We start from the raw sequence: 27,934 nt of genomic DNA on the forward strand, positions 1-27,934 counted from the left end.
TCACCGGACCAACCGAAAACCAGGGCAGAGGCAATCTACCACAGCTCTAAATAACGGTTTAGCAAATCAACCGGGAGCTATCCACAGCCCAATATCAGCTTTATAAATAGTAATTATATAATCCTCAGCGTCATCATAATTATACCTAAGGAAGAGGGTGTAGCCTTACGGCTAGAGCTGCTGACCTTGGAGCTGGCGAACCGGGTTCGAGCCTCAGCGTCGTCTGTGATTCTGGGCAAATCGCTTAATCTCCCGCGCCACCAAAAATGTAATGTGTCCTTGTGAAACGTAACTGGTACTCAGGTAAAGCACTCCAATACCTTCGGGTCGAGTTCGCGCTATATAAATCTGCAAAAAAAAGCCCAACTTCTAATGTTTTAGGCGCTGCAATAGGACTTCCAATGAATGTTCTTTAACTGCAAACTTTCTATGATTAATCAAACACAAATACTACAATCTTGTAAAAGAAAAACCCGGATTTAGGTAATAGATTTACATTTTCCTTTATTTCAGTTTTTCTAAAAAACACATTTTCGTTTTTCTATACGTATACAGTAAAATGAAGTGCACACTTACAAATGCGAAGTTTGATTTCGCATTCGGTATTCTGCAGATTCGCGCTTCGTCCTCGCCTTCAGGACTGGAGGTTAAGCTGCACACTCTGGTATTGTCTGAGATGTCACGCAATATTCGATGCTCATTTATCGAGTGTGGCAAATACATTTCGAGAAGTTTCTTTTCCCAGAAAAAAAACCTATTTGATCTATCACTGAAAGCGGAATAATTCTCTTATAAAATACAATATGTATTATTTCGTATATTAAAATCAAGAAAAATATATCAAACAAGTAGCAAACACTGCGATTCAATTCGCTTAAGCATAAAGCGGCTGTATCCTCCTTATGATACCAGGATTATCACTAAGGAAATATAGGCAGCCTAAATAATAATATGTATGTTTTACCGAAGACCTGGCTCTCCACCTAGCCCTGACCCTAGCTCAGCCCATAAAGCTCCTTCTACAGCGCCGTGATACCCTCCAGGTGAATCGTGCGCTATAATAAACATAACATTACATTATATAACGTGTTTTATTCCGTTCTTCAGCAATTTATACATGCATTAGTTAACAGAGTTACTATTACCCAAATTAATGCTGACCTCACACACGAAGAGTCTCTTTTTTCCGAGATTCGGGACAATGAACATCAGATCACTGCAGGTGTCAGCGAAGAGCGTTAATTTACCAAACCCGCGCGAACTTGATTTTCTGTGAACTTTTGAATATCTATTCTAAACAAAAAAATGTTTCTCATAAAATTTCGACACATTTCTCGTTAAAAAAAAACGCAGTCGCCAAGGTGCTGTCTACACAGGTATGGTTATGACATAAAGACCCGCCTTCAGTTCCAGTGTCGATACACAGCCTGGACGCCGCCAACGAAAAATGTTGGACGCCAGGTCAATGGGTGTGACCTTGTTGAGAAAATCATAAAGCGGTGTTTCCAGAAGGCTTGCTTTGGGATTTCCTCTGGCTGTTTTAAGGCTCTGTTCTAATATTCAAGTTACACCTCAAGACGCTGAAATAGTTATTGGTGTTGCCTGTGGGCTGGCTGTTTTATGAAATGTTCTTGTGGCCATAGTTTGTGGCGCAGAGTGATTGGTCCGACGTCTCTACAGCAATAAACTATACAGATAATTAGAGACCCCGAGGAAAACCAACAGGCACGTCAACGCGCACAAAAACTAATGATTCGTGTGCTATTACAAACGAATTCAAAGATAGAACAAGGGTTTTCACTAGTGCAAACTCGGATTCAACCAATGCCACAGTGCAGGTAGGGCACACATTTAACTTTTTGTAGGTTTGCTTCGGAAGACTTGTTCGCTCCTGGCGAGAACACACCAGAGTTAAGGAGCCGGAAGTGAGGTAGGGCGTAGTGTGCTTCTCAGTCTTGGAAAACAATGCCCCTTGTTTAGAATGTACAGCAAAAAACACCCCTATCAGTGAGTTCCCCCGGTGTAGCTGTCTTCACTCACAGGTACCCGACACAAAATGGCCCCTCTGGGAGAAGATGCTGGGAGTGTCCACCTGCCGTCTGCCCTCACTTCCCCACTGGTCTGCTCTGGACTGAAGATAGCGCATAAAGGAGGCCCCAGCTGGGGCCAACAGAACATGTTTCATAGCGTGATTTCCAGCCAGGGACCCCCTAATACGGCGCCCTTCACTCACACTTGCGATCTTACTTTTGTGTCCATGTGCTTATGTTTTCCGCGATTTATCCTAAAACACAGGGAAACGTTCGGAAGTTGGATTTTCGTGATTAATATATTCGTCTCAATTTAATATTGAAGTAAACGTGGCTGTTTTTCCTTATATCATATCTCTTTATAGCAAGTAAACCAACGCACTACTCATTTAGTGTACTATCACGTGACCTTTTAACATTTTATACCCTGAATTCATATTTTCAACAGCTCTTTTTTTTTAAAATGCTCGTAAAATATAATATAAAGGCGATGTATTGTTCTGAATGAATGAAACCCCAAGATCAAGTAGAACAGGCAGGCTTGAAACTGAGACAGCATCTGTACAAAGTAACAGACTTGTGTGACACGAGCGCATACTCACAACTACATGCAAAAATGCCTATAAGTATCTATCTATATAAATTATATGTTTATATATGTACACACACACACATGCACACCCGCACACACACACACACATATATATATATATATATATATATATATATATATATATATATACACACACAGAGCTTTCATACTGATCTTCACATGTATGCACATGTACAGACGCGTAGAAATGCAAACTTACCGACGTGTGTGTAAATATATATACATATAAATGTGCAGACACACATGAATACATAAATGTTTTTCACCTCACTGATTCTTACAGTTGCCTCAAGACTTACAAAACACAGATGTGTATGCACGTCGGTATGCATATTCACATCTACACATGTACATGTCTTCATTTGTCTACATACATGCTTGTGTTCCTAAGCCTATAAAACCCATATTTCACAGGAAACAATGAAATATAGAGAATAGTTAATGGTTTCCTGAGAAATATGGGTTTCATCACAATGACTGCCCCAGGTTTAAAAGTGTCAGGGCTACTAAGATTATGCTGCATGGAGGACCAAATTATGCGTCAAGGTTCCCTAAATAAAGTTGGAAAAACAAATTATGTGGCACATTCTCTGGCAGACTTATTTTCATCCACTTGAGCTGGAAACAACATATTGTGAAAAATAACAAATTAACATGAAACTGAACAATCTAATTTCATTCATTGCCCACTCTTAGGTGCATTCGGGAGCAAACAGCTTTTCAAGATAATTAGCTCAAAATAAAGATTTAATGTAAAAAAAATACATAATGGGTAACATGTGCTATCTGGTACTATATTCTATCGGGCCTAATCAAAAGCTGCATTTTGTACTATTTATATACTACAATTGTACCATTAACATACTATCTAGTTACAAATGTTTCCATCTCTGCCTCTCCTGTGCAGAGATCTCTGCCCCGACTGAGGTGGTCTCTGCACACGTAAGTATACGTTTTAGTAGTAAATGTTAGAAGAATAGAGATAAATAGCTGGAAAATGGGGAATAATTATGACTAAAGGGGAGTGATTTAAGGAGAAGGAAGGGTTCAGGAGTATTGGGGAGGGGGCTAAGGAAGGGTCGAAACCCCCCACGCCCACCAAAAAGAATAAGCCTATTTTTATTCACAAACTGCCATTTTATCCCTCTAGCTATGCTACAGTCAAAATGACCCAGTTGTAAATATACTCCAGCTCAAAGCTGGTATAGGCCCACCACCACGCATGGCCAATCACTGGTACTGCAACACCCTCTCATAGAAAGTAATGAAGGAAGGGACCTATAACACCCCACAGGAACTCATTTTAAACAACAATGTAATTAAGTAAAATACTCCAAAATGTAAATACATTTTATTTAATGTTGAAAACATTATAAATAAAAAAAATATTAATTGTGAAATATTTAATTAACCTTCCCAAATGTAAAAATTGTTGAAACATTATAATTTATTTGAAATAATTAAATTATTTGTAATTATTTGTATACATCACTTTTAGTTGTATTATATAATAAAAATGTTTTACATTATAGTGGATTTTTTAAATCTATACCATTTGTTTACATAATAATTACAAATATTCCAAATAATAACTTTTTTTATTTAAAATTAAGTTTTTAGTGTTGTAGCAAGTATTCCTTGTACTTTATAATAGTGTGAGCTGTGCCTGTGATACAGAGCCCTCTCCCTACATGTGAAAATGCACCAGTTGTAACTTTACAGTCATAAATGTGACCCCACCCCCTGCATTTCATCTGTATCATTTATTCTGAAAATATAGCCATAAAAGGTACCACCATAAAAATATACAGTTATAAATACGAATAATAGAAAAAGTGTGACTATAAAACCATACGAACATGGTAAAAGGCCGAATGAAGCTTACAATGAAAGTAGTGCCACTCTATAACAAACAGCTCTCAATTCCTAATCAATTATGGGAAGAATCACATATCTAATATATAAGGGAACTCCATAGCATACTCGCCAACTACGGAGAATCTCGTTCCTACCTCCTCGTCCATTGTAAATTATATTAACAATTCTTTCATAGACTCCTGTATTGTAGTTAAAAATCTGAATTTAGAAGGTGGAGACATGTAAGTCTCCACTTTGCAGTAGATGTTCACTTGTAAATGGTGTATAGCCAAAAGTAGGAAATTTACTACAAAGTGTAAGAATAGAGTTATAAGTGTAGATTTGCTCATGTATAAGTTTACCTTTATGAATAGCCCTTTATCTACTATCTTAGGTGACATTTACAAACCACTCGACCTTTGACCCTGTGTTTTATGATGTCACTAGATCCCATCAGTTCAACTTGCACAGTATTACACAGATAACAGTTGTGTATTCTCATTCCCTGCATTCATATATAGCATGTTATTTAGAGTAACAGTTGGCACATTTATTACAGCAATGAAAAGGCCAAATTCCAGTTTATTACTTCGGGAGAGCAAAAGTAGTACATCTAACCGATTGCATAATAGAACTACCCAACACACTGAAGCATTCCTCCTACAAGTCTCAAGACATCTTCAATGTGATTTTAACTTACTGCACAGATGTAACCTCTTGCCTCCTGGTTTTGAATATATATAGTTTCTAAAATATAAACGTGTGAAGAAAGATTACGGAACAAATCATATATGGCGATGTGCAGGGCGTAATCTGCAATTTATTGTACCAGTGTTGAGTGAGGTGAGGGGCATCAGGACCCATTAGAGGTTCTGTTTCTCCTCCCTCCACACACTCACCATTAGTAACAAATGACACATTACACTCTTGCCATATAATATAAATTGAGAATCCATCAAGGATCACCGGGTAATATGGGCCTAAATTGCCATTAAATGGATCTGGTGACATTTACGAACCACATGCCCAAAGGCCAAGTGGTTTAAAATGGCACCTCAACGTCAAGAAGGTGATATTGGACCGTATTAATCATTTTACGTGTTATGTATATTTTTATATTGTATGATATGGTCATTGTATGAAGAACACTTTAGAAAAATGTAAAGCATTTGAGCATCACCCATTTAGTGTTCCTTGCTTGCCTGAGACTGTAGATATGTGTGATAATGTTTTTGAGTAATGTATGTTTTTGTTCGGATCGTGTGCTAATATTTAAAATGTGTTTTATGCAACGATGTGTATTTATTGCATCAAATTTAAATGGAATGGGCATTGTAAAGAATTTAAATACATGCATTCTAAAATGCGCTTTTCTTTTGCTCAACATTGCCAGCATAGGGTAGGGTTAATAAGACATATAGAATATAAAAAAGAAAAAAAAAGTGCAGTGCGGGACAGTACACTTTTGCTGGCAGGGATCTTTGTTTACAATGTTTATTTTTACACGCTAAGGAGGATTCTTGAATTAAGGATGGGCCTGCAAGGGTGAACTTGTCATGTGTGCTGACTAATCGTCTGTCAGCGACACTGACATTGTGTAAACGTTCTTTTTGCCAGCACATGAATGAAAGACAAAATAGTGTCTTAACCACCAATTTAACTTTTGTATTTGCTTGGGGAACATACATACCTGCAAATGTAGTCAGCATTGTGAATTAAGAAAAATAATTTATAGGCCTCTTTTCTGTGAAATATTGCTTTACAACCACCGGCAAATACTCAATAAATGAATGTTCATATACGTATATATATACACCCACATACCCATATGTGTGCCATTCTGTTTTCGCAAATGCCCACAAAGGGACACTTTCATGTCCTCGCTCCATGCGCTTCAGGGTTATCTAGATCCCTAGAAATGTAATGCTCTTCAACTACATAAGCAGTCTATTTATCCCAAAATACCCCTGTCTGTACACCTTCCTGTTACAGCAGTTGCTTGAGGGCAGCGTCCCTTCACCCGTGGCTGCGCTCGGAGGCCTGAAGAAGGCGCGCTCACTTCCTGTCTCTCGAGCATCTCTCGAGCCCGTCACCTGCCAAGGGTGCGGAGTGATGTTGCGTAGTATCTGCCGCGAAGGCTGACAGCTCCGTCATTGTTCACAATCCTTCCCGAAGGGGGACGGTTATCAGCGCAATTAACAAACCCTTTCATGTGCTGGAGTCACTTTGGCAGCAGAAGTGGAAACTGGCGCTCACTCCTCCCTCAGACTGAGCAGGCGCAGAGGCCGGGCCTCGCTGACGGTCCGCTGTCTGTAGGAGCGGTGCCTCGTCGCGATCCCAGCTGGAAGAGAAAAGTGTGCCGAAGATCACACGCCGAGTCAGTTCATAGACACGAAGCCGGGCGCGCCCACGCCTCTGGCGGTCCTTTTGGGTGGGGGGTACGTCTTTGCGGTCAGGCAAGACGAGTGCGCAGCTAGAAATGAAAGCGTGCCCAAGATCACAACCAGAGTTTGAACGTGTCCTGCGAACCAGAACATGACGAGTCCACGACTCTGGCGGCCACTGGCTGGGCTGACCTGCGTTTTACAACTACCCTAGTTCCGAATGAACCAACTATGTAGAGGGGCATATCACCTGCTCCTTGGTCTCAAAAAGGATGTCTACGCTGTTTGAAAAGAGCGGACGCTGATCCTACAGTGCCCCCAAAAGAGCGCACACTCCCTTCTTGGTGCACGGGATGTTTCTCCGCGGCCGTGCTTCCCCACCCCGCGGTTCCCACCTTCCCCTTTCCATTGGTCCTGTATTCGCTTCCTAGCTGCCCGGACCCTGCTCGCTCCCACGGCTCTCGGTCCTCCGAGACCCCTAATGCACGCCCTGTGTCTAGTTTATTCCTCTTTTCCACGTATCTTCCATTTCCAAATCCATGAACCCTTCTTTCTCTCTGTGATTTCCAATGTTTTTCTCTTTAACCCATTGACACACTTTCTCTCTTTAGAGTCACTTATTCTCTATTTGTACTTTGATTTCAAAATCGCTTTTCTGCTCCCAGATCGCTGATCAACCTTTCTCTCTCCTTGATCCTAGCCATCTCACGGGAGCCATACCACCCTCCCCCCCACCTTCGACCCCCGCCCCCAGACACACAGGACCCCTCATCTTCTCACGTGAAAGTGTTCACTTTTTCTTTTACAGGCCGCGCCTTCAGAGCGCCTTTAATCCTATAGGCTGCCTTGAGCCACAGGGGGCGGACTCAGCCCTGTGTGACGTGACCCGCTGCTGGAGCCCGGGACGCCGAGCGCCTGGACACAGAATTATTGGAGATATTCTACTGAGCGCTGCGTTCGCGCGCACGGAGCAAACAGCATCTTCTCAACTGCAGTGCAGAGGGGCGTATAAAAGAGGCAGCCCGCCATATCTGGGGCACGATGACCCGAGCCCCTCTGGTGCCAGGCCCTGCCAGTCTCCCGGATAGCTCCTTCTGTTGAACTTCGCGGCGCACGGACACTCTTCTACCCTGGTGTGTGTTTTGTTGGGAAAGTTTCGGACTCCCTCCTGACTGCAGATTTCTCAGGGAAAGGCCACCTCTCGAGGAAGGATGCAGCACCCTCTGGAGCTGGGGGCGCAGTACTTCCCCCACGAGGCCTCCTTCCCAGACCACCGCTCCCACCGCTACCGGAGCTTCATGATCGAGGAGATCCTAACCGACCACCCGGACTCCAAGGTGTCTGCGCCGGCCGGGGAGCTGCTTAAGTTCGGGGTCCACGCGCTGCTGTCGGCCAGGCCCTACCACAGCCACCTAGGTATGTGCCCCCCGCCCTTTCTGTGAGCGCGTGCACCCCCCCCCCCCCCCCCCGCTGCTCTCACAGGGCCCGAACAATCACTCCTAATGTATTAGATGTACCAGAAAAGTGTAACTGCTCAACGTCCGGGAGCTGAACTGTGAGAATGTGGGTGAAGTGTACAGCTGGTGCAGAGGAGGCGCAAATGTGAAAATGAAAGTAAAATTAGAGCAGGAAGGATAAAGACAAAAATAGTAATACTAATACATAAAAATAATAACACCAACAACGGAAAAGTAATGACAATAATAATTTATTTATCTTTAATAAGTATTCGCGATATTGGTATTCCTTGTAGATGTATTTCCTGCACTACTGCTAAAAATAAAAATAATACTGCGGGCATAGCATTACATATTTACGGTTATTGTCGTTGCTGCTATTATGACAGACTTGCTATCTTCATAATGCTAACAATACCAATAGCTATTATTTCATAAGTATTAGTTAACTAATGTCATTAATATTATTGTTATTATTTTTATTGCTATCAATAATATTACTGTTGCTATTATTACTGCTAATATTAGTAGTAGTAGTATTGTCAGTATTTATTTTATTATTTTTCATTGCACGCCCTTTCCCAGTCACTGGAGAGTGAGGGTCTCGGAATGTGCGGGAGAGCTCCCGGGAGGCTGCCGCGGGAGGGACTCCGTCTGACTGATTAGTATCAGGCCCTGGCTCTCTCCAGACCGGAGGGTCCTTGGGTGTTTTCGGGGGTCGGTGCTCACGAGCCGTTCGGTCCCCCCTCCCCTCCCTCCCCCCCCACCTCGACTTGGGCAGGTTTGCCCAGGCGCATGCACTGCTCGTGTGAACGCACGCACGACAGAACGTGGAGCTGCCGCACTTCGGCCCCTGCTCTCTGAGGGGCACCCCGGGGCCCATAGAGTCGCTGTGCGTGTGCTGGAGGCACTTTGGGACAAGAGGGGTCTTGGAGACACGCGGGTGCATTCTTCGGCGCGTGCACGTAGGTGCACGGTGAGACTCACGCGCGGTGTCAAAGGGCCTCTCGGTGCTGAGGAGTTTATGTTTCAGTCAGTACAAAGAATCAACCAGCCGTGGCCATATTATCGGAGCCGTCCCGTGTCTATCACAGGGCTTCCCACCAATCAAAAGAGGCTTTTAATTACATTCAAACCACTAACGGTCTGTGAGAATGTGCCAATAGCGAGCGGCTGGCTGCAAATAATCACGGACATATAAGAAATATAAAAATAATTAAAAACGTTCCTTCATAGTAACCGTTCCAGTTCTCCACCCAGCCTGAAAATCAATACATTATGTGTACAGCACCTTTCGTTCAAATACAAATAGAGTAGAGAAACCAAAGAGCTTGACTCCAGGCGCTGCAGAAAGGTAACAAGGGCAGAAAGATAGAGGCAAGAAGAGGGGTGGAAGGGAGAATGAATAAATGGATGTAGGGAGTCCTTGCATTCCATATAGAGCATCTGTTTGCACTGTATGCGTCAAAAGTGAAACGTGTTAGACTATGGTACGGAAAGAATAGAGTAGAAACGCACAAACAAGCTAAAAGTATAGAGGGCAGAATATGTGGATCCATTATCACTGACACTGCGTAAATTCAGATGTGAGGCACTGACGAATGAAAGGTCTGTACACCACAGAATGTCCAATAGCGGGACTTAAAGACGCCAAATAAGTCTGCGTGTGTACAATACTGCTAGGCCATTCCACAATGTCCACTAATGTCGCGCATCCCTCGTCCAAGGTGGTGCAGTGTTTTCCGAAAGGACATGGACACTTTTACCAATATACAATTGTGGTTCCCGCTGTTTGCTGTTGGTGTTAACAGCGTCTCTTGTGCCAACTGGCCGCCTCTCTGCGCCTTTTCACGCTGCACGCGGAGTTATCTCTTGAAATAACACAAATATCTATTCCTGGCCCTGGCTATGAAAGAGTTGGCAGAGAACGCCATGTAAACCTCGGCCACGCCGAATAAATGGCTAAGCAAACACGACAGCGGACAAGTGACCCGTCGTGTGAAACTGAAACCAACTGTGTGCACTTGTCAAACGGTGGCAGGATTCCTTTTATTATAGAAACAATTGCGCAGTACTAACAATGCGGCGTGGGCAGTGGCCAGGTGCTGTGTGTGTCACTTCTGCAGCCGAACATCAGATCTAACACTAGCGGCCGCGCTGCAGCCTGTAGCCGGGTCGCCACTGTAGTTCACTCTCACCAAGTCTGCGTGGCCTTTATCGAACCAATCAAAATACAAATTCCACGGTATTCCCAAGCCATAAGACACTCTGAAAGTCCACTATCCACGTGCTCAGATGACTTAAACCCTTACTACACACAGCAGGGACACTTACATGCGAATGGTGCAACGCCGAACGAGGGCTTGGAAACAGTTTTGGTTTTTATTAAGAAAAACTGTTCGCCCGTGCTTAGTTTGATACAAAAATAATTTTAAGGGCCTCGCGGCTGAATGTATTCAGTGCACGTAATACGAACTTAAAAAAACACGCGTTGAAACAATATAGGACAACAGTGCAGGTAATATTTTAATCACATTGTTTGATATGCAATAAAACGCGTCGAACGGGACCGGTAGAACTTCAGCCTTTTCCTTTGTCATTATTTCCCCTAGTAGTTTGCTGGGGGGTTTGCGTTTCTCCTGAACTCGTGTGTGTGTGTGTGTGTGATTCTTGCAACAACGCTGCGAGCTGCTTGGGCGCGCGCGTCTTCCTCCCTGATACTGACAGATGCTTGGTCAGGTAACCTGCACAGTGCAGCTCTTTAGATATGGTTTGGAAACACTGCGGGCAGCGGCTTGAGAAACCATGTAGGCACTTTACGATGGTTACATGTGTGCATCCTTGAGTTATTGCAACAATACCGCACCCGAACTGCACGATATTGTTGTACAAAAAATCATGGAGCATACATAACAAAACTGTCTTATAAATATTTAATACAAATGTAAGTTTGCACGCAGCATACAACGACTGTTTAGGGGGCCGGGATTTCTTCTGTTCTGTTTTTCGCTCTGCAAGTCTGCTCCGGCCACGCACCCGGTGTTTAATTTCAGAATAATTAATAAATGCAGGGTCACATATCTGTCTTGAGTACCCGTCGGTGGGGCTGCCGAACGCCGGCATAGCCGTCCACTAAAGATGCCTGGCAGGGGGTAGGCGAGGGGGTGTGTGTGGAGGGGTTGTTACACCCCCTGAAAATGCATTCTGTAGTGAATAATTGGGTACACGTGCTTTCAGTCGGGTAATGTGAAGTTTCTGTCGGATTTCTCCAGGGATTTTTACATTCCCACACTGACGAAAACACAGGGACTCTCTCGTCAATGTTTTGATGTTGATTCGTTTGAAAACTATTGTTTTAACAATCCATCGGCACTCCTCTCTCTTTCCACTGCCTCTTAAGCCCCCCTCATGTCCCTTTTCTCATATAATGTGTTTTAACAAGAGGTCCCAGAGTGATTGTTGGGAAATCTTATGATCCCACCCCCCAAATTCACTGACCAAGCTGGTGTTGATTCCACCTCATGCCTCTGTCTTTCACCAACACACACTTCCGGTGTCTTCCACTGAACATGTGGGCTCTTTCCATCCCGTTTTTGGGCCCTGGTTCCACTTTTTCTTTCTGTCTGTATCTCCTATTTCCCGTTGTTATTGATTTTTTTACTCTCTGTTCCCCCCCCCCCCTTTTTTTATCCTTCTGTCACTCTTTGCCGGTCGTTCTCTTCCTCCGTTTTTGTAACTTTTTTTGTTTGTCTCTTTCTTACTTTGGGACCACATCCCGATGAGGAAAATTAGGTCCTGGTCAGCACGGGCAAAATCAATCACCTATTGACATCCTGAAATCGTAAGGGTTGGGCACTGAGCCACCGTGTAGTCCTTATGAAAAATATATTGCGCGCTTCTTCCCACAGAGAATCACAGTTACAAGTAATTCCAAAGCGTATTATTATGAGCCAAACCGAAAAATAAGTCTTGCACGAAAGTGTCGAGCGCCTTGAGGCCAGTTTGTAAGGTATGAAGGCTACGTGGGCGCCCCCTCCAACTCTTTGAAGACGACACGTGCTCACATGCCCAAACTCCGACGTGTTCCTGAAACCTAGGCGCTTTAACAGAGACATATGAGGTACATTTTCGGAGCAATTAATATTAAAATAAGGGCAAAAAACAAACGAATACATTCACTGCTGTGTGTGCACCATGGACAGCACAAACTCGGGCTTATTTTGTTGTACGCGAGTATAAAACAGACAACTGATTGGGAAAATAAGGATTTAAAATATATGTTTCAATGTGTTCCCACGCGGATTGCTCTTTTCAAATATTTCAGCTCCAAAATTGTCTCGAAGTGGTTGGTAGTGTGACTGGGACTTCACTGGCTGTCTGAGCAGAATATTAGAGGTGCACCTACGTGGACCAACAACAATTACACACCTGCGTTAAAGACGAGACAGGTGGACGTCAACTACGAAATAGGCGATTATGTCTGTTTGCCGATTTACTGAGTCACCCCTTCCCCATTAAACTTAAATTACCCCCTAACTCCCAGTCACTGGTGATTTCACACCTACATTGCATGGTATGCCGCACCAGAGGGCGTATGACAACTTACATTTTTGCCCCCCGAAAAACCTGTGAATTTATCAAACAAGTGACAGCGAGAAAATCCGGCAAATATTTGTTTAGGTTCCGGTTTTTGCATATCACGCCGTGTACACAGACGCTCGTCTCCGGGTCTGGTGCCTCCTTGGACGCCACGCTTTCACCTTAGGGTGCGCGCTTCACCCCACTGTCACGGGTTCGAACCCCGGCGGGCTCACTCAGCCTCGGCTCACTCCAGTGTAGTTGACACCTCGGCTTTCTCAGTGACACCCAGTACAGGTGGGTGGAACACACCGGGGGTCGGTGGGGGTCTGTCACCACCCCTTGCACCAGCTGCAATGTGATTGTTTGACATAACTTTATCTAAACAACTAACCCCCGCCTTTCCAGGCGCGGGGCCTGCCCGGGCCATTTGTTTGCGTGGAGGTTGCTAACGTCGTTTGAAGCGTTCAAAGTCAAATTAAAAGTAATCTCATCAAAAGGAAACTGCTGGGACGGATGGAAATTCAAATCTGGCAGTTGAAACATTCTGTAACCAGTTTGGCAATTTTTATTTCCCACGATTGTTGAGTAAAATCGAACACTCCAGTTCACCGACAAAAAAAAACCGAGTATTAAGTGATCCATTTGTGGTAAAACGGGTTTCCAACATCAAGCGGATGGGATTATTTTTTTCCATTGTGGTGCAATTCAAGTCCAAAAAGCACACGTGCCAGAGTCAGACTTATCAGAAATAATATGAACCTGGCACTTAGGCTTGAGGAAACACCGTGAGCGCGTGGAGGGTTGGCTCGGGCAAGTAAAATGAATAGTCAGTCACATAGAATGACTTGGGTAAATGAGGGTGATATTCGGTGCGCATTGGATGACTGAGTGCCCACTGCTTGTTTTTGAAAGAAGCGCTTTACTCTTGCATCCTGTGGGGGTGTAAATGCCTGTTCTCGCTAACGGTGCCCCCTCTGTCCCCAGCGCTGCTGAAGGCGGAGCAGGCCGGTGTCTTCAAGTTCCCGCTGGGCCCCCTGTCGTGCGGGGCCCTGGGCTCCCCCCTCGGCGCGGCCCTGCTCTCGGCGGGGCCCGGCTCCCCACACCATCCCCTGGAGCTACACCTGCGGGGTAAACTGGAGGCCGCGGGGAGCCCGGAGCAGGGCAGCAAGGCCAAGAAGGGCCGCCGGAGCCGCACCGTCTTCACCGAGCTGCAGCTCATGGGCCTGGAGAAGCGGTTCGAGAAGCAGAAGTACCTCTCCACGCCCGACAGGTAACGAGCGGGGGCTAGGGATGGGCGCGGGGGGGGGGGTGGGGCACACCGCGGGGGTGCTGGAGAGGATCCTGTAAAGGTGGAGGACAGGGAAGGGCGGGGAAGAGGCAAATGGGTGGGGGGGTACTAGACGACAGAAGAGGGGGCCAAGCGACCAGGGAGATGGGCAGAATGAGTGAGCGGGCCAGGCGGACAGAGAGAGAGGGATTGGCAGTATGAACAGGACACGAGGAACGCGAGTTCCCTACACTGCACTTCAGTGGTTAACTCGGGACAAAGTCTCCTCTCCTTCACACACTCACACATCAGTGTTTCACTCATGGCAGAGGGTTCGCTCCTAAACTAATTCACATTTCAGTATTTAACCCTCAAAAAGGCACCCCTCCCAGTCTCACACATCAGTTTTTCACTCATGGTAGAGGGTTGTCCGCTACACTAATTCACACTTCTGCATTTAACCTTGTGACAAAGGCACCCCTCCTTCACACATCTACACACCATTGTGTAACGCATGGCAGAGTTTTATCTTCTACTTAAATCACACATCATTGTCTAACTCGGGGCAAAGGCAACTGCCCTGCTTCACGCACGCCCACATCAGTGTGTTTCACTCATGACAAAGGGTTATCCCCTACATTAATTCACACTACAGCGTCTTATTAGGAACAAAGGCACCCCTAATACACACACTCACACACCAGTGTTTACTAATGGGGGAAAGTCTCCTACACTAATTATGACTTTAGTTCCTAACTCCGTAAAGGCGTCTCTCCATCAAACGCTCACACGTCAGTGCGTGGCAGAGGGCTGTCTCTTACATTACTTCACACTTCAGCGTCTAACTCAGAACACACGCCTCCCTCCTTCTCCCGCTCACACATCTGTGTGTCTCGCATGGCAGAGTTTTGTCTCCTACACTAATTCACAGTTTTGTGTTTCACTCAGGACAAAGGCACCCCTCCTTCACACACTCACATATCAGTGTTTCACTCATGGCAGAGGGTTCTCCTACACTAATTCAGACTTGAGCTTCTAACTGAGGCCACGCGCATATCTCCTGCTCACGCGTCCATTTCTTTATTTAGAGCTGTCACAGACCCTCCTCCGAAAGTCGCCCCTCAAAGACTATCTCTGGGGTGGCCCTGTCCACAGCACACACTCACAGGAGCGTCTCACTGGGACAGTGACGTGCCTCATTCATTAACTGTTAGCTGTCCCTTACTGCAACACTCGCGCGGCTCGTCTCGTTCAGAAGGTCTCACCGCTGCACTTATCTCACACCTCACACTCTCGAGCGCGCGCGCACCCCTTCTCTCCCCCACCACCCACACACCGACAGGTCGTTCGCTGTCTGAGGCACACTATGATTTCTCTCGTTCTCTCACACGCCCAGACACACGTCTCGCAGGCTCTTCTTTTTCTACATTCTCTTTCCCTCGTGCGCCCAGACATGCAGGTTCGTGCACACACAGACAGGCAGAGATACACACGCGCCCTGTCGAAGCCAGGGCAGGGTGTCATCCTTACACTATAGCTCCCGTGTTTTTCTAATACACGCACGCGCACACATACCAGAGTCACATGTAGGACTGTCCCTAATTGGTTACACTCACTCGGTGTCATGCACTCTATTTTCTCACTCCGTCTCACTCACGCAGGCTCGAACTGGAACAGAAAATAGCCCCGGTCACCAAAATAAAGGTTGCCCCTATTAGTAAGTTACATAGCAAAAAAGTGGCCGCTGCTGGGAAATTGGGGCAGTTCTGAACTTGGGAAGACATGCTGTATAAATGTTTTTGACAAGATATAGAAAGATGCGTGGATTTGAGCTTGCTGCCGTGATTTTTGTTTTCATTTCATAGGCATGAACGGCAAAAACCCACCCCAGCAGACAATAACACAGGCCCACAATCAGCCCCCAAAACGGCCTACATACTGACCTATTAGACTAGCCCCGCGGCCACTGCTTGACTGCCCTAGACGCCAGTCCGAGCCTGCTCTCTGACGCACAAACACGCACACACGGGAAAGCGGGCGCGCACCCCCCCCCCCTCCCCCCCGTTATACCACGGATAGAGCCTCATGGTTACACACATGCACAGACACACGCAGACACACACAAACAGATCCACCCACACGCGCATAGACTTGGCGCCAGAGTCGCTGGAGCGAGACTCGGCTCTTCATACTCCTGTGGGAAAAACAACATCCCCAAGTCATTGTCGTCCTGAAGGAGGCCGCGTCGAGGAAATTCCCCATGAATAGAAGCCTTGCGCTCCCGCCTTACGGGTTTAGGAATAACCCCCGCCCGAGGCTCCAAGTCATATGAGGATTGCTGTCTCACCAGAAGGCGGCTCTTCACCTGCTACCCGTCCCCCTGCACAGACGATGCCTTCCGGCTCCGTGTGCTTTGAGAGGAGGCGCCTGTGGGTGCCGAGTCCACACCGCGGCCTGATGGCACAGCACAGGGTCTCAGAGCACCCCACCGAGCCCCACCATACGTTTGTTAGAAAAAATCTAAACGGTGCCTTTTGCTTTAGTGTAAGTCTGGGTGAATGGACACTCAGACATGTTCTATTTTTTAAAGGGTTTTCTAACAAACTATATTTTAAATATATATTTTGTTTATTTCGTATTCAGGACGGGAGGTAAAGTGTTTGATTTGCTCTGTCCTGGACAGTCTCTAACACGCTTCTCTTTCCCGTTGCAGGATAGACCTGGCCGAGTCTTTAGGTCTGAGTCAACTTCAGGTGAAAACGTGGTACCAAAACCGACGAATGAAGTGGAAGAAAATAGTGAGTACCCCCCCCCCCCCCCCCCAACGAACGTGTGAAAGGTGGCTGCTCCCACAGAACGCAGTGGAATGCACAGCCTCGTAATGCCCTGCGCTGCGTCCCCGCCTCAGCCAGGAGCAGTGCTTTAAAAGGAAGCACGGAAGTGCAGGGTTCGCTATTTAGGATGCCTGTTTGCTCCCGAAAAGTGCTGGCCCCACCCACCACTAGCATATCTGGCAGCAGTGCTGAGAAGTGCAGGAACTCGCCCTTTCAAATGAAAGAAGTGCTGGTACCAGGAGCAAGCAACAGACAGTCTTTATCTGATGAATACCTGAGAGCAATATCGCAGTTTGCTTATATGTCCCGAGTCCACAATACACTACTCCGGGTACTTGTAATGCTTTGTCAGAAAGCCGCATTTCTTGCAGTTAACACACCTGCACAGATGTGGGCATGAATACCCTGGGTAACACACCATTAGGGGCGCTGCTTTAGGACATGGTTTTCGTAATTGTTCAGATAGTTCACACGAAAGTCTACAAAACTGCCGCAGCTTTCAAAAACATGACAAACAACATTTTTAAATGTAAACATTAGGACCCCCACTTGAGATCTGAGAGGGGCCGAGGGGTGCGATATAGGGCGGAGAGGAGAGGGGTGCATGAGATAGATAAAAGAGGAGCAAGGCAGAGCGGGGCGAGGTAGAGAAGGTTGGGGAGAGAGGTACAGGGAGGGAAGTGGGGGAGGGAAGGGGGAGAGGAGCATGGCAGAGCAGGGCGACGTAGAGAAGGTTGGGGAGAGGTACAGGGAAGGAAGTGGGGGAGGGAAGGGGGAGAGGAGCATGGCAAAGCAGGGCGACGTAGAGAAGGTTGGGGAGAGGTACAGGGAAGGAAGTGGGGGAGGGAAGGGGGAAAGGAGCATGGCAGAGCGGGGCGAGGTAGAGAAGGTTGGGGAGAGAGGTACAGGGAGGGAAGTGGGGGAGGGAAGGGGGAGAGGAGCATGGCAGAGCAGGGCGGGGTAGAGAAGGTTGGGGAGAGGTACAGGGAAGGAAGTGGGGGAGGGAAGGGGGAAAGGAGCATGGCAGAGCAGGGCGGGGTAAAGAAGGTTGGGGAGAGAGGTACAGGGAGGGAAGTGGGGGAGGGAGGGGGAGAGGAGCATGGCAGAGCGGGGCGAGGTAGAGAAGGTTGGGGAGAGAGGTACAGGGAGGGAAGTGGGGGAGGGAAGGGGGAGAGGAGCATGGCAAAGCAGGGCGACGTAGAGAAGGTTGGGGAGAGGTACAGGGAAGGAAGTGGGGGAGGGAAGGGGGAAAGGAGCATGGCAGAGCAGGGCGGGGTAAAGAAGGTTGGGGAGAGAGAGCTAGAGTGGGCGAGGTAGAGAAGGTAGAAGAGAGAGACAAGACGAAGAGAGACGGGGAGGGAAGGAGAGGGGTGCAGTGAGTTGATTGGGGAGGAGAAGAGAGTCAGAGAGTGACGAGGTAGAGAAGGTTGGAGAGAGAGAGAGACAAAGACGGAAGTGGGGGAGCGAAGGATACAGTGAGATAAATGGGGAGGAGGGGAAGGGCGAGATAGATAAGGTTGTAGAGGGATAGACACAGATGAGGGGAGGGAAGGGAAGGGAGGGAGAGGGGTACAGTGAGGTAAATGGGGAGGGAGAGATAGAACGGGGCGAGCCTCGCCCGGCGAGGTAGAGATGGTTGGGGGGAAAGAGCCAGAGTGGGCGAGGTAGAGAAGGTAGAAGAGAGAGACAAGGTGTGGGGGGGGGAAGGAGCGGGGTGCAGTGAGATCAATGGGTAGGGAGAGAGAGAAAGGCAGAGGGGGGAGAAGTAGAGAAGGCGGGAGAGACATCGACAAAGAGAAGGAAGAGGGAAGGGAAGAAGAGGGGTGCACCGAAAGAGAGAGACAAATTGCAGACAGAGGGAGCAGGGTATATATATTTAGAGACACACAGAAAGAAGTGTTGGGTGAGGGAAATTGGGGAAGGAGAGAGGCAGGGAGGGCTAAGGTAGAACATTTTGGGAGAAACAAAGGAAAGGGAGAGAGCAGGGAAAGAGAGGGGAGCACAGAAAAAGAGACAGAGAAGGGGTGCAGAGAGGGAGGGGGATAGAGACGGTAATATGAGAGAGAGGGACGGGGAGATAGAGACACAGAAATGGTGAGAGGGGAGATGAAGGAAGAGAGGAAGAGAGAAAGAGGGAGAGAGATAGAGAATAGAAAGAAATAGGATAAATGTTTATTTGCGTTCCATACCCACTCCTTAGCACAGTGGGTAAGGGATAGGTGGGAAGAAGGAGGATTATTATAACATGCTTTGGAACTAGCATATTTTGATCACGATATCAAGTTAAATACATTGGAAATTCGAATAAAGTTATGTCTGTCTACCAATTTTTGTTTAGAGTTTAAAAGTCTGTTTTTTTCCTTCCACGTTTTCTAAATTGATAATCTTAGAAAAATACAATTAGCTAGAGGTGTCTTTATGGTGGTGCAGTCAATATACAACCCTATCAACATTAAAGGTATCTGTTTAAAGATTGAGTGTACTTTACTTTCCATCTATACAATAAGCGAAACAGCCTTGTACTTTGTATCCTGCTGATCTAACAGCCTCACAGACTGCATTTTCTGAACCCATGTCATTTCATGTTTCAGTAGGTGAAGAAAGGTCACAAAATGGAAGCGAGCCTTAGTCATAAAATACATAAAACACTGCAGTTAGACAGATAGAAACAGTTTCTGATAAAAAAAAAGTCCAACAGAAATGAAAACGTTTTCAGTGAGCAATATTATTATTTTTTGTTTTTATGAAGGTTTCCGAGAAATCGCATTACAAAACCATAATTCTGTCCATGGAGCTTTACAAGCTCGCATAGTTGCACAATTCCTAATTTGGACAATGAACAAAGGTTCTCAGAATGTTCATAGAAACCGGTGACAGTGACATTCATATTATCACGTGGATAGATTCCCACATGTATCATAGTTCATAGTGGGCTTTTTGATAACCCATGCCATGTGCGCAAATAAACTTTTTTTCATCCTTTTTTTTACCCACTGAGAAAATATTTTTGTGGGTTGAGATAACGCCCCACTGGACCCCTCACCAATTTTGTGGCTGATCTCTTCCCATTACCACCCATGATAGGAACTTGCCCCTGCCCTATACAGAAGTAAATCTCCAACCATTACTAGAGTAGGAATGGATTGGAAAATAGTTCATAAATACCCACAAAGAAGCACATTTGTAGGTGTACATATACTTTCAGGGTATATAAGCCCTGGAATATCCATTCAAGGCCCATAAAACAGATGAACTTCATGCGAACAAACACTTTTACAGCTGTAAAACCACTTTTTGTGACCTGCAAACCTGCTATCACACTCCTAAAAAAAGGGTATTTGCTATTTTAAGCTAAACTAATGATACCGGCACACTAATAGGTTTATGAGTCAGGCACATGTCCATTTGAAGGTACAGCACAACCATAACTCTGCAACCTGGCGCTAGGTCGTGCCTACCAGATAGCACAAGCTGCGTGGTACCAAAATACTTTTGTGGGCCTACAGTAGGCTTTCTGCCTGTCCATATCGTAACATGTTGCCTTTATTGTTACTCTCATTTACTTGCTTCTTATGCAATGCCCTTCCTTCCTCTTTTTGTCTTTGTCCCTCCCCTGGAACATAGCCTCTTTAATATCCTTTTGTTTGACTGACTTGTATCATCATCATCATCAAATCACTTTATTCGATCTAGTTAAAATATAGATCATAAAAGAAAATCACAACATTAACTACATTTCCATAAAATGTCAGTGCATGCACTGTTAAATTACATATTACATCAGTGCAGGAATTACAGAAAAAAGGAACATCAATAGTACTTGTGCACAGATATTAAATAAAAAGATAAAATGAAGCACAGCGATTTACATGGGAGCTAAAACCTTGCACACGGGTCTGCAAAGCACTCCGAGGTATCGTAAATGAATACAGCATACTGCAGTCATTCTATAATAATTGATATTATGTTGGTTCATTATATACATCATTTCAATAAAATGGCCTTAAAAAGTTAAAAACAATCTATTAAAAGGGTTAAGATAAACACTCAGGCCATAATTAATAAGGATACAATGAAAATCTAAAAATTACTATCAGGATAAATGGGTAAGAAAATTGGTTAGAAGTATCTATCGAATAGATCTCTTAGTCATTATTGACAGGGATAAATAAGTAGGATGCGACAGTGTAACACGCAAAATGATCTGACAGTATTTGGAGGAAATAAAGAGCAGGACGACATGCGTAAATTAATATTTCCGTATTAGAGGGAAGATAAATCGTATGCGGTACCCCATATAAAATTTGCAGCAAAAGATAAGGTGCAAATTAGTTTGTAGCAGTGCTTTAAATGGGAAAAAATAAGTGCAGATACTCATTAATATAAGCTAGAGGCGTGGCAAGTGGGCGTGGCTAGGGGTGGGGCTTACGGCAACATATGATGATACATAAGGAATTCTATATCAGTTGCCGCAACTATGACAAACACATGAGAAATGTGTTTATGTAAACAAAACAGGTTAACTCATTACACAATGAAACCCAAAAAGGATGATATGTGAACAGTTCCTCGTTTTCTAATATTTGCTGCTTCTTAATGCCATACTTATTTGTTGTTGTTTGGCACAATACTATATACTCTCAAGCGTGCACACACACACACAGAAACAAGCAGACGTACACAAGCATTCTACACATTCCCTCTAAAATCTACTGAGTGTCCTGATTCACTCCCTTTTCTCTCACAGAAAAACAGGCACACACACAAGTCGACAAGCGCATAGACATAAGCAAACACTCGCAAAGATTCTCAGGTGGACTTAAAACAATTTTAAACTCCTTACCTTGCATGATTTTCTAAATTGCCGCTGTCCATGTGCTGCCTCCATACCTGTGTTTGCAAAAATTCAAACAATAGTGTGAAAGTGATTAACAGCACAGGGCCTAAATGGGCCCTACACTGTCAAACACAGTGGTGAACACAGGGACACCATCATGCAAATGATCCCGCGCTGAATAGTTCAACAGCTGCTCTGCCCAGGACTATAGAAGCGCCTTGGCTGTCAGATAGGTTCCAACCATGACAGCCTGGTGCTCACCAGTACTAGCAGCCAGTGAGGAGAGTATCATGAGAATTGGTACTCTCCTCAGCAGTAGAGAAGTGCCAGTACTAACAGGGATAAAAATAAGAAGTGCCGGGACTCAGTATCTGTGAGTACAGGCCCATTTAAAACAATGCCACTGCCTTTTTCCCTACGACCAGGCTCTTCCTGTCTCTTGCTGGCTCCGTGCCTTTACATTCACATGTCCTCTCCACTTGCCTCTAATATTTACCAGCCTCTGAGCTTCTCTCACTAGTTCTGCTCCTCTTCCTCCCACCCTTTGCTTACTCTCCACAAGTTTTTCATTTTCACCCTGGTTTTTCCGTACTTGTCTCCTGTTCTAACCTCCATGCTATACTCATCCCCTAAATTTGTGGTCTGGAAAATTAAAGTTAAGAAATGCACCAGATTTACGACTTTACAGAAATGTGTGTTAAAATACCATTTCTAAGACGATTCATTATTTCAAAACTCAAATATCTGGTATTTTCATCTGAAAATAAGTGGCAATCCTAACTCAACCTGCCACCTCACTTCTTCACATTCATCCCTACTCCTTCCTTCCACAAAGAGAAGCAGCTCCTGTCTTGAACAAAAAGATGAAAAGAAAACCGCTTTTGGCGAAGGCAGGGAATTTTGTTGGGCTGTCACTCGCTTTAGAACAGCCATTGCAATCAATATCCTAAATAAGACTGGATTACTGACTGACTGCCCGTCCCAACCCATTTACACACCTGATGGAGAGGGGCGGGGGTGAGGCTAAAGCACTTTCAGCCGAATAGTCGTCGGGCACCTGATCAACAGTGAAGGGTCTGTCTAGACCCTATCCTGTTAATCACAGCATGACGCATGGCAAGCCCTCTTAGACTCCTGCAGTCTCAGGCCATTCACATGGGCGCTGCTGGAATCTCAAGCAGGGACTCTGCAAGAGGTTTGGTGCGCTTACAAGCTCCTGAGAAGCAGAGCGGCATCTACCCTGTGCTAGAGGAGATAAATAACCGGAGCATGCATTGCCATCTATGAGGGTACCGGTACTCTTCCTGGCTAATGAGAAGTGCCTGTACTGAGGGCCAGAAAATTCAGAAGTGCCGGTACTCAGTACCGGTGAGTACCGGCCCATTTAAAGCACTGGTTTGTAGAGATGTTGCATCACACGGACAAACCGGCAATGTGTTTGGGGAAAAAGTTCCCTAGGATGAGCCAACATGCACGGAAAGGTCACTTTCCTGCACAAAAACAATCCTGAGAGGCTTTTTCCTCGTTCTATGTGTGCTGAAGAATGTATAAACATATTTTCTCCTCATTACGTTTCTTATGGCGTATCTTTTTGGCACATTCCCAAGTTTGGTAAATCTGGAAATTTTGTCAAAAACCATGGGATTTGTGTGGGAACACCCACTGCAACGCCCATGGAACATCTCCCTTGTGCTGAGTATTGCAACGGAGCGATGTGCGCTGCGTTACTCCATATTTTTTAAGCTGTTCAAAGCCATGCAAAGTGGCTTTGCAATGCTTCAAAAATATGACTTTGAGATTTGCATCATGGATGTACAACGTTGCGTGGTGCAAGCATGACGCAAAGCTCTCATAAAAATGCCCCAACGTATTTTGGCAAAGATGAAGCAAATTGGTTTGTCTATTGCCTGGAATTTAACTTGTCTTGTATTTCACAGGGTACTGATCTAGACAATGCACTGCAACATTCCTAACCGCATATTTCTTTTTCCAGGTATTACAAGGTGGGGGTCTGGAGTCTCCAACAAAACCAAAGGGGCGGCCGAAGAAGAACTCCATCCCCAGCAGTGAGCAGCTAACAGAGCAGGAGAGAGCGAAGGAGGTCGAGAAACAGACAGAAAGCCTCCATTCCCCAGAGTGCGAGGGCAGTCAGGAGGCATGAGGGACTGAGGGGCCCTGGCTGAGAGCACGACCTAGTGAGGAAGGGCCCAGCTGCGAACCGGGCCGTGGCTCTGGACAATGCCTCTGTGGATAAGGCCCTGGCTGCGGACAGTTCACCAGCCCTGGACAAGGCCCAAACAGAAGACAGGCCTCTGTCTGTGGAGAATGCACCAACTGAGCACAAGGTCGTGGTTGTGGATAAGGCCCTGCTTTGGGACAAGGCCACTGCTCTGAACAAGGGCGTTCCTGGTAATACGAATCAAGCTATGGACAGGCCACCCCAACGACAAATCTCTGCGTGGGTACTGTGGGCACTGAGCGCCACGGCAAAGACTGACGAGGGCCCAGACACCTACCTTCTCTGTGACATGAACCTGCCACTTTTTTGTAGCGTCGTTTATTTTATAAACAGAACACTTACTACAAAGCAGCAGTTTGGGCTAGTATTCGAATGTGTGCACCAGCCAACTGGTACTGTCAGATCACGTTCAGAACAATTGAGTCTCCACAGTGTGGATGTTGCTTGCAGTGTAGATCTAAACCCCGCCTCCCTCGCGCATGCGCGCTCTCTGCACTGGAGCAGAGGCTGGAGACGTGACTGCGTAGACAGTGGGCGGCTCATATTGCAACGTAAGTACGTCACACGCGGTGTCTGTAAGGATCCGCCTGCCACAGAACATTCGGACTTCGGCTCTTCTGTACCAGTTCACGATACAGAAATGTACATTTTTTATATTTTGTTTAATATTTGTTTAATAACGTGAAAACCTCAGCAGATTGCCCTTTTGCGTCAGAAGCCTACGCTGCCTAAAATCCTGTGGTGCTTCCAGCTGCTTCTTTGTCAGCAGTTTTACAGCTAAAATTACGGATTTGAAATAAAAGTATTTTATTAAACGGAGCTCAGCATATTTTCAGCGGGTCTATAAGTTGTGTACATTTGCCCTTATTTCCTTTGAAAACAGAGTGACCGGAATGTGTGCCTTTGCTCAATTAAATGAAGGATAAAACCTCCTTTTACCATTAAACTTTCAAATGCGCAGATTTCTTCCTTTTTTCCTTTTTTTCCTTTCCTTTTTTAACATGTGTTTATTTTCTTTGAGCATGTGTAATGGACATGGGGTCAATACGTGATCAAAAGTTACTTAATGCTTTTTTCCCCTGAAAATGGTCTGGGACAAGACAATGGCTATGGCGTTTCCCCTAAAAATAGAGCTGGGAGCGTTTTACTCGGATACCTCGAAGGAACCCAGCCCATAAAAATATTAGGGCGATTGTGTTGCTAGCATTATGATTGTATTTTATTTTCATTTTTATTCATTCTAGAGCGACTCTGTAGTTCTTATATCCATCTCCTACATGAGCCGGCCCCTTATTTTGGGTTATATTTAATTACTGTTCCTAATAGTTTTTCCCAAGTTTAATGTAATTAGACAAATACAGCGTCTATTTTGGGAGGCGCCTTCAAACCTTAAGTTTTTCTATAGTAGGTATATTTTTACGGGACCACAAATAAGGCAAACGAGGAACCTGGGTTACGGGGAGATGAATTCAATTGCTGAGAAGCACAGACATTTGTGATTTTAAACTGTTACTTGAACCTGGTTCCTCGGCCAAGTTAGACGTTTTCGCGCCAGACTAGGAGATAAAAACTATCAGTAATAAAGTTTCATTCATGCAATACGGACGGTGGAAAGAAAAGTTACAATGTTTTTAAGCTTTTGGTTTTATAGAAAATGATTTTTTACACCATTGCGTGTATTATTTAATGTCAAATTAGGATAACTCGTTTATTTGGAGCTGGCTACGAAATACATGTCTATTAAACAATAATAAAACATTTGCATGTTTAATACACATGTACGTGCACGCTCTATACTGCCATTGGCATCGTGGTGGCAATATCAGCCACAGTTACTAATAAGGTTTTTTTTTTTTGGTGTGGGGGAGGGGGGGCGGGGTGTAAAAATGAATTTAAAGTGAGAAAATATGTAAGAAGGATACAGAAAAATAGTTAACACTATTTGTTGCTTCACTTGTGTGACAGAGGGATCTTTGTGTGCTGTCCCCAGAGCAACTGCCAGAAAAAGCAAAACTGCCTTCCTATTTGACTATAAACTCAATAAATGTCCGTAAATAGAGATTAGGTATCGATTATTCTTTATGTTGTAACGTTGAGATTTGAAAATTATTTTTTATTAACAACATTAGTCAGCTGGCTATCAGTTTGGTTGTTAAACGACTGATCACTTCCATAGAGTGACGAAGCCTTCTGCCCTCCTCTTCCCCTGGGTTCATTGCGCACTTCGGCGGAATACTTCCGGCTTTTTGTCAGCGCAGGTGGTCTGTCGAATCGCCTGCCGTCTTCATTACCCTTCTTCAAGCTGTCACTTAGGGTGACCCACTGGCATGGGTGTAAATTCAGGACAGTGAGAGTTAAAATTCAGGACAAAGGGTCAAAATTCAGGACAAAAATTCAGGACAGGATGTCAACATTCAGGACAAATGGTAAGTTTTACAGACACATCAGAAGAGGTCGCGCAATAGTATATAAGTAAGTAAATAGACAACTAAAGTACAAGTGAAAAGAAGTTTATATTAGGTTGAGACAATTGTGCACTTCATGGTTTATCAGTATGTGCGCAGCTTTGAGCAAATGTGCAGGTCTTTTTGTAGTAACAAAACTGCCCCCCCCACACACCTTTTCAGCCTCCCAGGGAAACGTCCTATGCCTGGTCCAGCTAGTTCGGCTGTGCTACTACTCTACAATGGTGACACTCCTCTTCACATAGACCCTCTCTCATGTGTATTTAATTTATTTTATAGTGCTATACATCCCAAATAAGTAGGACAGGGTGTCGCAGTGCGTTACATCACACACATATTATATAGAGACAATGACTCATATAAATATGAAAGTCAATCTATAGGAAATGTACTTAAGATAATGGGGGCTACAAGGTGTAATCATTCTTTCATCCATCATTCAGTCTTTCACCATTCATTCTGTACTTCCATCTGTGTGCTCATCCATATCAATTTTCAACCATTTGCAAACCTATCCGTCAACTATCCTTCCATCCATCCATCATTCTACTCATCAGTAGCGGCTCGTGGCGGGAGTTCGGTGGGGCAGTGAGGCGGGGCAGTGAGGCGGGGCAGGGGAGGGGCAGGGTGGGGAAATGTAAACACCGTAATATAGATGAACAGAGGTAAAAACACATTTAAATTATTAAAATGAATTTCGTTGCGCTCGCTGCATCGCAAAATGCGATGCAGCGCGCGCAAAGGAATTCGTTTTATTAATTTAAATGTGTACTTACCTCCGTTCATCCATATTCCGGTGTTTACATTTCCCCACCCTGCCCCGCCTCACTGCCCCACCGAACTCCCTCCACGAGCTGCTACTGCCACTCATCCATCCCTCCATCCACCCTTTCACTCATCCATCCCTCCATTCATCCTTTCACCTTATCCATCCGTACACTCACCCATCCACTCTTTCAATCACCCATCTATTCACTCATCCATCCAGCCATCTACCCTTTCACCTATCCAGCCATCCTTTCACTTACTCATTCATCCACACAGTCACTCACCCTTCCACCCAATCACCCGTTCAGTCATCCATCCACCCATCCTCCCTTTCTCTCTCCATCCCTCTTTCATTTAGCCATCCATCTTTCCATCTACCCATCCGTTCATGAATCCATCCATTGACCCTATCACTCATCCATCCTTTCACTCATCCATCCATCGTTTCTCTCATCCATCCACCCTTTCACTCCTTCATTCATCCATCAGCCTTTCACTCCTTCATTCTTCTATTCATCCTTGCTCTCATCCATCCACTCTTTCACTCCTTCACTCATCTATCCACCCTTCTGTCCATCCACCCTCCCTTTCACTCACTCATC

The 27,934-nt window shown here is 45.3% G+C and overlaps 1 protein-coding gene across 1 annotated transcript; it reads left to right on the forward strand.

Annotated features, from left to right (window-relative positions):
• Positions 1–6,812: 6,812 nt before the first annotated feature.
• BARX1 (BARX homeobox 1) lies at positions 6,813–24,914 on the forward strand. The gene is made up of 4 exons (XM_085624578.1): positions 6,813–8,300; positions 13,907–14,192; positions 16,903–16,987; positions 23,854–24,914. Exons 1-4 carry the CDS (start codon positions 8,096–8,098, stop codon positions 24,019–24,021), a joined length of 744 nt encoding a protein of 247 aa, XP_085480704.1. The 5' UTR covers positions 6,813–8,095; the 3' UTR covers positions 24,022–24,914.
• The last annotated feature ends 3,020 nt before the right edge of the window (positions 24,915–27,934 follow it).

The sequence above is a fragment of the Triturus cristatus genome, chromosome 9, assembly GCF_964204655.1.
Source record: "Triturus cristatus chromosome 9, aTriCri1.1, whole genome shotgun sequence".
Classification (NCBI taxonomy): Eukaryota; Metazoa; Chordata; class Amphibia; order Caudata; family Salamandridae; genus Triturus; species Triturus cristatus.

What these genes read in the sequence shown, in the direction of transcription:
- BARX1 (XM_085624578.1), top strand. Translation starts at nt 8,096, where the DNA reads ATGCAGCACCCTCTGGAGCTGGGGGCGCAGTACTTCCCCCACGAGGCC. An exon ending in GCCCTACCACAGCCACCTAG is followed by an intron (nt 8,301 to 13,906) that starts GTATGTGCCCCC and finishes CTCTGTCCCCAG; the next exon opens with CGCTGCTGAAGGCGGAGCAG. An exon ending in GAATGAAGTGGAAGAAAATA is followed by an intron (nt 16,988 to 23,853) that starts GTGAGTACCCCC and finishes TTCTTTTTCCAG; the next exon opens with GTATTACAAGGTGGGGGTCT.